General features: G+C 33.8%; 1 protein-coding gene and 1 non-coding gene across 2 annotated transcripts; one reads left to right on the top strand and one right to left on the bottom strand.

Annotated features, from left to right (window-relative positions):
• The first annotated feature begins 6,177 nt into the window (after positions 1-6,177).
• LOC104245318 (protein trichome birefringence-like 34) lies at positions 6,178-10,717 on the top strand. The gene is made up of 5 exons (XM_070150753.1): positions 6,178-6,752; positions 7,627-7,804; positions 9,032-9,228; positions 9,410-9,568; positions 10,286-10,717. Exons 1-5 carry the CDS (start codon positions 6,274-6,276, stop codon positions 10,635-10,637), a joined length of 1,365 nt encoding a protein of 454 aa, XP_070006854.1. The 5' UTR covers positions 6,178-6,273; the 3' UTR covers positions 10,638-10,717.
• On the bottom strand, positions 8,770-8,840 carry TRNAK-UUU (transfer RNA lysine (anticodon UUU)). Its single transcript has one exon. It is a non-coding gene; the product is annotated as a tRNA-Lys (tRNA).
• Positions 10,718-11,317: the final 600 nt, after the last annotated feature.

The following is an 11,317-nucleotide window of genomic DNA, read 5'->3' as shown; positions in this document are numbered from 1 at the left end:
ACTAAAATCAAGAGTCCAATGGATAAATAATGGGGATGCTACTACAAAATTCTCCCACCTTTCAGCTATCCAGAGAAGTAGGAAAAATAGAATACTAGGACTTAACGACACTGTGGGCAACTAGACTTTTGACACCAAAGGAATTCATGATATTATTATTAAACACTTCTCAAACATCTACACAACAGAACTGGAATCATACAGATATTTGACGCCCTCTAACCCAAGCCGACAAAATATCCTCTCAGAATAGTATAAAACAATTCTCATTATGCCTCTCTCAATAACTGAAATTACACTTTCAAACCTCTAAAGGCCCCTGGTCTAGATGGTATACACCCAATCTTCTTTTAAAAATATTGGACAAACACACAAGCAACTATCCCACATACTTGTACTCAAGCATTTACTATCCTATCAATACCTCTAGACTCAAAATATATTCCAATATAGGCCCCGTAAGTCTTTGTAACACAGTTTATAAAACTATAACAAAAATCATCGTAAACTGTATTTGCCCTTTCCTCAATAATATTATCAGTCCTAATCAATGTAGCTTTATTTCAGGAAGAAGAGCAACTGACAATGCAATAATTATCCAAAAAGAAATTCACTCTTTCAAAAGTTGTACAGGTCAGACTGGGAAGATGATGCTAAAAATTGACCTTGAAAAGGGGGCCTTGCTAATCCTAATTCTCGTCAATGCTCGAAAAGGAGGCCTTGCTGGCCCGGCGATTGAGCTTGAATAGTCCCCCTCGAAAAATCCAGGGACTGTATAAACGGAGTAGATGGTTGAGGGTAAACTGAGAGGATTCGGTATGGTTCACAAAATAACAAAAGAGGATCATGATCCTCCAAAGAGACGGGTGGATTTGCCTGAGGCACACCTCATACCTCTTATAGAAGGCCAAAATCATCGGGTCTACCGGGCCCAGCATGAAGGGGTTAGTGTAAACACTTAAGTACCCCTCCACATGGGTAGTAAAATTATCCTTGGGCCAGGGGACTACTACGTCCTTGCCCTCCCATTTACAATCCTCTCGGACTGTAAGCAGAACATCTTCGGTAATAGAGCATATATCTACATGCTCCTTCGCCCTGGTCTTCTTTGGATGAGGCTTTCTCGACACTGAAGTCGTCTGCGATTAAAGAACCCCTGATATGAAGTTTTTCATGGGAGGCTCGGGAGAAGCCACCTTGGAAGCAGCCACCTCGGCATATGTGGCCGGGTGGGAAGACGAAGAGCCAGCCTACTGAGGAAACGACTTGGAGGTTTTAGCCATTACTATCTGAGATAGCTTGAATATTTATAAAAAAGGTTTGAAGGCTGAAGAAAAGAGTATAAAGACTTGAAGGTAGGATGACGATCTGGGTAAGAACCTGATAACAATTATGAGGATTTGAAGATCAAAAATGAAGATATGAAGGTTTGAAAGAGTTGGTAATAGCTAGAATATTCAAAGGTGGATGCTTGATCGAAAAGTGAAAAAAGAGCAAAAGGTAGAATCTTTTATAGGGGAAGTAAGCGACGCTTTGCATTCGGAGGAGACCAGCCCATGGTTGACACGTGTCCGAAGTCAGAACGACAAGACTGATGGGACGTTTCGACTTCTTCGTCGCCTCGATTGTAACGTATGAAGGAAGGAACCGGGTAACATCTATTGTTTCTTATCGTTTAGGCAGACCTACTCTTTAAGAAACGAGAGGATCATCTGTATATGGGTAAATCGGGGCTAATGAGCACCTCGATTTCCTGGATGGGGCAAACGAAGCAAGGACATAGCTACATGGAATCGGAATCGGAGCTAGGTACCTCTCGTACTACGACCCGAACGAAGCGCTTATTATCAGAGCCATCTAGACAACGCCCTCTATATTTGGTTCGAGCTCCAAGACCTCGGAAAGCATTATCAAACGATTGCACACGACTAACGAAGGATCATGATATCCGCGCCCAACCAGATATCACGGTATGGATCTCAGCTCGTATCGACAGCAGATCAGTGATTAGCGAAAAAGAAGACTTTTACATTTCTTCGAATTGAACTAGGGATGAAAACCTCATATATAAAGAGGGTGATTTTTATTCAATAGGGGGTGGTAACACGCATATCAAGGCAATATAAATTTGTTTTCCTGCTTCTGAGTTAATCAAAAGTTCTTATTTTGCTCATAGTTCTTCACATATAATTTGGCTCCGAATCGAGGGCAAAACAACAGCTAAGCTTAGATTCGAGCCCGGAGTCAACATCACAACTGGTTTGGTTATTTATTTTACCTTTAATTCGCTTGTCTAACATTATTGATCATTTGTATTAAATTAATCCACATATTCTTAAAACCACTTCCCGCGGAACACCTCCCACGGAGATCCGGCAATAAATAAGGCCAAAAATATACATATCATATAAAATCACATTTCACACGGGTTCCGTGCCTAATTTTTTTGTTAAAATGTTGACTAATAATTTAACAACATATTTTACTGAATTGACACAAAACGTACGTATTTTTAGGAGAATTAAGAAAACAGCAGATGTAGTTTGTTAACTGATCCTACACGTGATTCATTCATTATCTTTATATACAGGTACTTCCCAAGTACGGTAGACTGTTTTATTTATATTTCTTCCTTTTGTGGGGAGGGTTGGTGGTGGCAAGGTCGGATTCACAATGTTAGTGGCTCACACGTGGGATGAACGTTAGGGCAGTTTAGATTTAGATTGAATATGAAAATTTTAGTTTGAATTTTTGATTTTCAGATTAAAAAATGACAATATAAATTCAATCCAAATAATTTTGAATTGGATCGAATTATTTAAGTTCGGTTTCAGATTAATTAGTTTGGATATTTTGAATCTTCAAGTTTGAGCCAATAAGTTGAGTAGTTTCTTCTTTTTACAAAAAAATAAACACTCAAATGAAATATTCATGTTAAATTGCTTTAATGGTTCCTCATTCTTACCGCACTCATTCAAATAAAGTATTCGTGCAAGTAATAAAACCATTAGCAAGGTTATACAACAAAAATATTAATAAGACCGATAAAAATTAACAATAGTAAAATCACATCCAAATACTTACAGTTACATAGCATTAATATTGAATATATGAGCTAATGTCTAATTGGTACGGTGTTGGACGTATTAGTACTGGCATTTGAGCTAATATCTAATGCAATATAAGGTCTAAAAATTTTAGATTTCCGAATATCCAAAAATCTAAAGTACCAAATCTAACATCCAATATAATCTGAAATCCAAAAAATTTAAAAATCAAAACTTAAACTCAATTCGTGATCTAAAAATTCAAGAAATTCGGATTTCTATTTGTATTTCAAGTTTGCCCAAACTATGCCCACCTCTACTTACGTGAATACAATAATTTTTGCCCAAATTATATATATATATGTAAAAAATTTACTAAATATTTATAAGGATTTAACTATAAACTCTGTTATTATTATATAAATTAACTCGAAATTGTTGTAGGAATTATAAACTTTAAATTCCGAATTCGACTATGGGAAGGGTGGAATTGGAGGTAGGGTACTAATAGAGAAAATTAATTATGGTCAAAAGGAGCCTTCACGTCAGCACTAATCTGGATTTAGAGATATTACCTACTCCTCACCTAATCCATGTGCCTTCCAGATAGTTCATTCGTTAACAATCAATTATAGAATCATTGGTGACCAAGCAATTTGGTTTTCTGTGCCTAAAACAACCCTCTAATTTTGGCACTAAACTAAGTTTAATTGTCTAATTATTATCCTATCATTAGGGTTATATATAGGTCGGGTTGGTTCGGATTTTACAATTACCAAATCAAACCAATTGTGTCGGATTATTAAATCTAAAGACCAAACCAAACCAATAAAACTCGGGTTCTTCACTCTCGGTTTTTCTCGAGTTTTCTCGAGTTTTCGGGTTATTCGAGCTTTTTCGGGGTTTTTTCCGGTAAAATTTTCGTAGAACAAAACAAATAATTATGCTCAAAATATTTCTTTAGTCCTAGTAAGATACAACTATATAAAGTATTTTCCAAGAAAATAATACAAAATATGAGATATGTCATGGCATTATCCTAAAATATTCAACAATAAAATTATGAAATATAAAATTGCTAATTAAAAAGCCATAATAAAAATAAACATAATCTAAGAGTACTAAGTCATGCTAAAATAAGTAGACTAATAAGGTATTATTAAACACATGAATAAACGCCAAAGAAAAAATAAAAATATCTAAATTATTGCAAAACAAAAAATAAATATTCAATACATTCTCGTTCGTAGTATTGAATTAAATTTCTTTTGTTAGCATTAGTATTGATTTGATTTTGGTTTGGGCTTTTGTTAGCACTATTTAATTTACTAATTTTAATGGCTATAAAACTTATTGGAACATTCAAAAGTTCTAAGTCCAACCTTGAAATAATACCTCAAAAAATAAAATTATAAAATCTTTTAAGAAATATTTATAAATTACATCACAATAAGTATATTTATATATTAAATATATCTAAAATTTCTATATATATAATGTCGGATTAGTTTGGTTTCGGTTTGACTTTCTTTAGTTAAAACCAAACCAAACCAATTATGGTCGGGTTTTTTTTTTCCGACACCAAACTAAATCAAACCAACCCATAATCGGATTTTTTTCTCGGTTTGACTCGGATTATCGGGTTGGTGTGGTTTGTCGGTTTCCTTTGTACACTCCTACCTATCACCAGAGGCGGAGTCAGGATTTCGAGCTTATGGGTTCGGAATTCTAATCGTTAAAAGTTATTGGGTTCTAAATTAATCATTTATACATATTTTGTAAGACAAACACAAGGTTCGAATCAAAGTTATTAGGTTCGGCCGAACCCGATCCCAACACTCTACCTCCGCCACTGCCTGTCACGTTACGAAAAATAGCTTAACCAGAAAATTTAAATCCTATGAGCTCGATATTTTTAGCTCAGCTTAATTCCAAAGGTTAGTGCATTGCCAAACTTGGCCTCAAACATTCCCAATAGATAAAACAAGAATATGCCTTCTTTGTATATGCTGCCGGTGTAAAATATTTTGCATTATCAGATTACGTAAAAATAATTATCTTGTTTACAATAAATAGAATTAGTAAAATAAAAATAAATCAGATTATTAATTACAACAGGTTAAAATACCCTGATGTATAAATTTGTTTCACTTTTTATGCATATAGGTTAAATCCCTAGAACAAAAAAAGAAATGATAAATCATGTTCACAGCAACACTGCTGTAGTTCGCTATTAAAAACTTCCTTTTCTTATTCTGATGCTCCTTTTCGATTTTTATGATTAACTTTTCGTTATTATGATGAAACTTCATAAAGAAGAGACCAAATAACAAATCTAATTTTTATATTTGGTGAACGTAGTTCGACTAAGCTTAAAAAAAAGAAAAAGTTACTAGTTTGAACTTTAGGATCAATAATTCACGAACGAAACTTTCTCACTTGATATTCCTTTAACTCTATAGTATCAGCTTTCTTTTATGTTGACATATACTCTGAGAAATTCGAACAAAAAAAAATGTTACCTTCAATATAATGGATATAATATTCTTCTCTTTTGTGAAGCCTCAGATATGGAGAGTATTTGTTTTCGCCCCAAGATATGGCGTTGATCTTGATTATTTGGAAGGACACAATTTTGATCCGCCATCTTAGTTTTATACCCTTTATATAAATTTCACAGCTTAGACAAACCTTTATTCTTTAAATTTCATTAAAGAAAAGATGCTGGTAATTTCTTTTTATTTGTCTATAGTCTAAACCTTGATAGTTAGCTAGACTTATATGATATTTTTATTGGTGAGAAATAGTAAATATCAGATAAAATAGTTGAGGTGCGCGCGCAAATTGGCCCGAACACCACCATTTTAAACAAAAAATTAGACTGACCTTCAGTCATGAACATAAATTAGTAATCACAAAAGAGACAACTAGAGGCGCAGTAGTGTATTTGTCCACCCTAGAACAATATTCTATCGCCCTATAAATTTCTTATCTTCATTTATATATTTTTTCATGGGCAATTTCGTAAATTTGGGAAAACATGACTTTGAAGTAACTTGACCAGCTTGCTTTAGCTGAACTACCAAGAATGCAGTTCCACTTACTCCAAATATCCCAATTGTTCATCATTTAACAAACCTTGAAAGTTCATTCTCACCAAACCCACTTCTACTAATCCCTCAAACAAATATTTTCATAACTATTTTAGAGCATAATAAAAACAACAATGGAAGAACAAAAAATTTCCTACTCCTTCACCACATTGAAGAACAAAATTAATAACTTTTTCATGGCTAAAGCTCACCAGTTACTTGTTTCAGTTCCAGGAAATACTGGTACGGCCATTTGGGATATCAAATGCAGCTTCCATTCTCTCATTGTTCTTTTAATTGTTTCGCTCGTGGCCGGAGTTGTTTACTTGAGTGGAGAGAGTGGCCGGTTCTTGTTTGAAGATAACAGTAATAGTAATAGCAGTAGTGACAATAATTTGGCTATAGGAAGTCATGAAAATGATGATTTAGTGTCATCTTCAGATAAGTGTAATTTGTTTTCTGGTAAGTGGGTTTTTGATAACAAGTCGTATCCACTATACAAGGAACAGGATTGTAAGTTTATGTCTGATCAGTTAGCTTGCCAGAAGTTTGGAAGAAAGGACTTGGACTACCAACATTGGAGGTGGCAACCTCATCAGTGTGATATCCCAAGGTTCTTTTTTTTTTTTTTTAATACAATTCTTCCTTTATTTTCTTTCTTTCCTATATCCACAGAAAATGAGACTTTTCCTCTCATATGCGGAGCTAGAATTTTAGGAAATACGCCTTATTAGGTTCTGGATAAATTATATATATATATATATATATATATATATATATATATATATATATATATATATTAAGTGGATATTTTAATATAAAAATACGATATTTGAGCCAAAATTATTAGATTTTGCTGAACCCGTAAGAATGATAACTTCATCCACGTTTCCTCTTAATGTTATTATTAAATAATTTCGCCTATATATGAGAGTTCCATAGAGTATAATAAGAGGATGGCCCGAGTAAAAATAGTTAACTATGAAGTAGAAATGATATAATCACCCCCCTACTAATTCAGATTGAAGCATAGCTAATACTATGTTACTCCATTACGCTGTTCCTATTTTCACATGCAAAAAAAGAGCTTAATAACAGAGAAAGGATTTAATTATATATAGTGACAAGTGTAAAGAATTTTTACACTATTGATACTTTAGCCTGTTGTACCAAGTAACTAAACTGTCCTATTTTCCACGTGACTTGTTAGTATATTTCTTTTTATATTATTGATGTTTAAAAGTTAAACTCGTTGAAGAATAGGGAAAACACATGGGAGTGGCATTACGAAGTATATATGACTTATTAAAGACTATTCTCAATGGAACGAGATAGACATGTCTTTTTGTTTTTTTTTCTGTTCAGTTTGATCCCTTTTTTGAAAAAAAATATATATGCAAGTGATCATGATATGCATTCTTTTTTCTTTGGTATTTTGGATATAGCTTTTTTGAGCTTTTGGTGGAATGTTTTTCGTCTTAAAAAAGGTTCAATGCCACAGCATTATTGGAGAATCTGAGGAATAAAAGGCTTGTGTTCGTGGGAGATTCATTGAACAGAGGCCAATGGGTTTCCATGGTTTGCTTGATAGATACAGCAGTTCAATCTTCTCTTAAATCCATGCACTACAGATACAACGCTTCCTTGATCATTTTCAAAGTTAAAGTAAGTGAGAATAAAAAAATCCATTCTTCTCCAATTCTTAACTTTAAATGAACTGCCAAAATTTGCAAGTTTCACATGTTATTTTGTCAATTTTATTTGGTTTCTCATCCTGTATTTGTAATCTACATTGGGCTTGACTAATACGGATTGGCGTCGTATAAGGCCTCCTTAAGGGGAGAAGTGCTCTTGATCAAGATTTTTTCTATATTTCCATAGCACCCGAGACCTTTGGTTAAAGAGGGATAAATCCTATCTATCCCATCATAAATTTGAGACATTGTTTGGTTTGGTTAATAACTCAATAACTGCCAAGATTTGCAAGTTTCGATGTTGTTTTGTTAGGTTAATAATTCATATTTATGTATTTTGTTAGATCAACAACATTCTTTTAGCGGTGAGAGTCAATATCAACGGACAAAGTAAAATTTATAAGAAGGATAATGAAAGTTTTTAGCCATTACATAAAGCACCTTAATGTTTACCCCATAAAGAAAAGCTTAAGATTAATGCTTTGTTTGTCCTATTTTACATGTCATAAGCTTACTTTTATTGTCTGACCAACTCTTATGACCAAAATTTAACCTTAATTCTTCAGACTTTAGAAGTTCACACTTATCAAAAACAGATAGAAATCCTATCGAATGATTAAGTTTGATAATCAGATTTAATAGTTGACTGTGCAGTCAACTTAGTTCATGCATGTTAATTTGAGGTAGGAGTGTCTAATTGTTGCTCATAATCTGTTTCTCATTAATTTATACCTACTATGGTAAAAATTTTGCCTTTTAAATCAAGAATGTGTTAGAGAGGGCCAATATGCACCTACTTGATATATTTAATTCCTTAAGAAAAATTTACACCAAAATGATCGTCTATATCATTGGTCGGATAAGTACAAAAAAGAAAAAAAAAAAAAAAAAAGGTTGCCCCGAATATGCATGGGGTCGGGAAGGGCCAGATAAAAGCGCCGTCTGTGGGATCGAACCCACGACCACGTGGTTAAAAGCCACGCGCTCTACCACTGAGCTAAGAAGGCTGGTTAATTAATTAACTGAGTAACTTGAAAAATAACACAAAATATTTTACTAGAAGAGAGAAATTATATTCTCTCTCTCTCTATATATATATATATATATTTAGTTAAATATTTTAAATTTTATATATGAAGGTGATCTATCGGATACATACTAATCTAAAGGTAAAAATTTATCCGCATTGTAAATGCAGGATTACAATGCAACAATAGAATTCTATTGGGAACCATTATTGGTGGAATCAAACTCAGATGACCCAGTGCACCATCGTCTCCCTGAGAGAATTGTTAGAGCAAATGCCATTGAAAAGCATGGTAGCCGTTGGACCAATGCTGATTTTATTGTCTTCAACACTTACCTTTGGTGGAGACGCCCCCATATCAAAGTCTTGTGAGTAAATTTAAAATTTAACTTATATAAACTGGCAGTCTAAATTTTTTATTATTATTAGTGTATCTATACCTGGTTATAGCATATGATCTTGCGTATCTTATTTCCAAGGGTAGTCACTAGTCAACCATCAAAATAACTAATAAGCAGTACTTATGATCATTATTATTCATCATCTCAGGTGGGGTTCATTTGAGAGGTCTGATGGAATTTACAAGGAAGTAAAAATGTTACGAAGCTATGAAATGGCCTTGAAGACTTGGGCCGACTGGCTGGAAATCCATGTCAATCGCTCCAAAACCCAATTGTTCTTCATGAGCATGTCGCCAGTTCATGAAAGGTAATCTCAAGACACTCTCGCCCTTCAATTTTTTTATTTTTTATAACCGTAGTGTCTGAATCAACTTATAACCGTAGTGTCTGAATCAACTTGCATGTGTCCTTCAATTATTTTAAACTTTATGCTTTACCTTTTCTCATATAATGAAAGCCAAGTAGATCACAGCTATGTTGCACGAACTCTCTAAAATGTAGTCACACCCGTGTCGGATCCTTCAAAAATGCACTATTTTTGGAGGATCCGACACGTATCCGGCCACATTTTCGGAGAGTCCGAGCAACATTGGATCACAGTGTCTATAGTTTTGCATTCAAGAATGTTTTAAGTGAGACCTGTTGGATTCATGGTCCTCATTAAATATGCTCCCCTATCAAAAGTTGCTGTATTCTACTTCAACATGATCGCCTCTTTTATTCTCTAAAACACTTATAACCCGATTTGACCAATCTTATAAACTTACTAAAACATCCTCATAGACCAAAGGTTCGTTTATTCGCCCCAACACTGGAAATCCCAATTATCAGCAATATCAGGTGATATTTTAGGTGTTTACTCACATTTTAGGCGCAAAACCAGAAATTTCGTTAAGGGCATTCAAAATTTAATACTATATATATACGTATGAAAAAATATACATACACAGTATATATGCATTTTTAGACAAAGAGTATTAAACTAACCACCCTTTACTGTATGTCGCTCCGCCACTGATTACAGGGCTGAAGAATGGGGCAAAGCAAAAGGTGAAAATTGTTACAGTGAGACAGAGCAAATACAAGAAGAGGGATACCAAGGAAATGGATCAGATCCAAAGATGATGAAAATAGTGGAATCAACTATGCATGAACTTAAACATAGAGGATTGAATGTTCACTTACTCAACATAACACAGTTATCAGAGTACAGAAAAGAAGGCCACCCTTCTATTTATAGGAAACAATGGGACTCTCTAACTGAAGAACAGATTGCAAATCCAAATAGTTATGCAGATTGTATACATTGGTGTCTTCCTGGAGTTCCTGATGTTTGGAATGAGCTTCTCTATACTTATATTTTTAATAATTACTGAGAGTTAAAGAAATTGGGGAATTTGTAAAGTTTTTTCTTTTACCTTTTTACCAAAAGAATCAACAATGGTTTCTTTATTTAGCCCAAATGACTTGAACCTGGACCAAACGGTTGTAGGTGGGGCTGTTTTTATTCTTTTTCTGTGTCCCTCTCTCTCTCTCTCTCTCTTTTTTTTTTTGAATTTTGTTTAAATCCAAAATTGTAAGTGGTCTACTTGGCAATTGTATATAAGTGACAAACTGACAATTGCTATAAGATTTTTCTCTTTCTTTAAGAAACCAACTTTTTTAATTTGAGAAAATGCAGTACCCTTCATTTATTTAGATTTCTATTTGGATTTCATGGTCGACTCTTCAGTTATACTTCTTATTTACAATTCTTTTCTTTTCTGTCGAAAGTTATTTTTTCCAAAATTTATTGGATATATTAAGAAAAAAAAGACTATTCTAGTTTATTCAGAATTGTCTGTAGTGTCTAGTTAAGGGAAGCCAGATGAAGGTGACAGTAAATAGGCCAATATATACTGTAATTGCTTTGTCAGGAAAACTCAATTTTGACTAGTGCATGGGTTATGTGATACACTCAAGTCATAGTGGTTACAAAATCAATATTCCAAAAACTATATGATTGTGCCCAAAATTTCCCAAAATAATGCAAAAACAAACCGGCAAACACATCACT

Source organism: Nicotiana sylvestris, chromosome 7 (genome assembly GCF_000393655.2).
Source record: "Nicotiana sylvestris chromosome 7, ASM39365v2, whole genome shotgun sequence".
In the NCBI taxonomy this organism is placed as follows: domain Eukaryota; kingdom Viridiplantae; phylum Streptophyta; class Magnoliopsida; order Solanales; family Solanaceae; genus Nicotiana; species Nicotiana sylvestris.
This window is presented reverse-complemented; position numbering and strand designations above follow the sequence as displayed.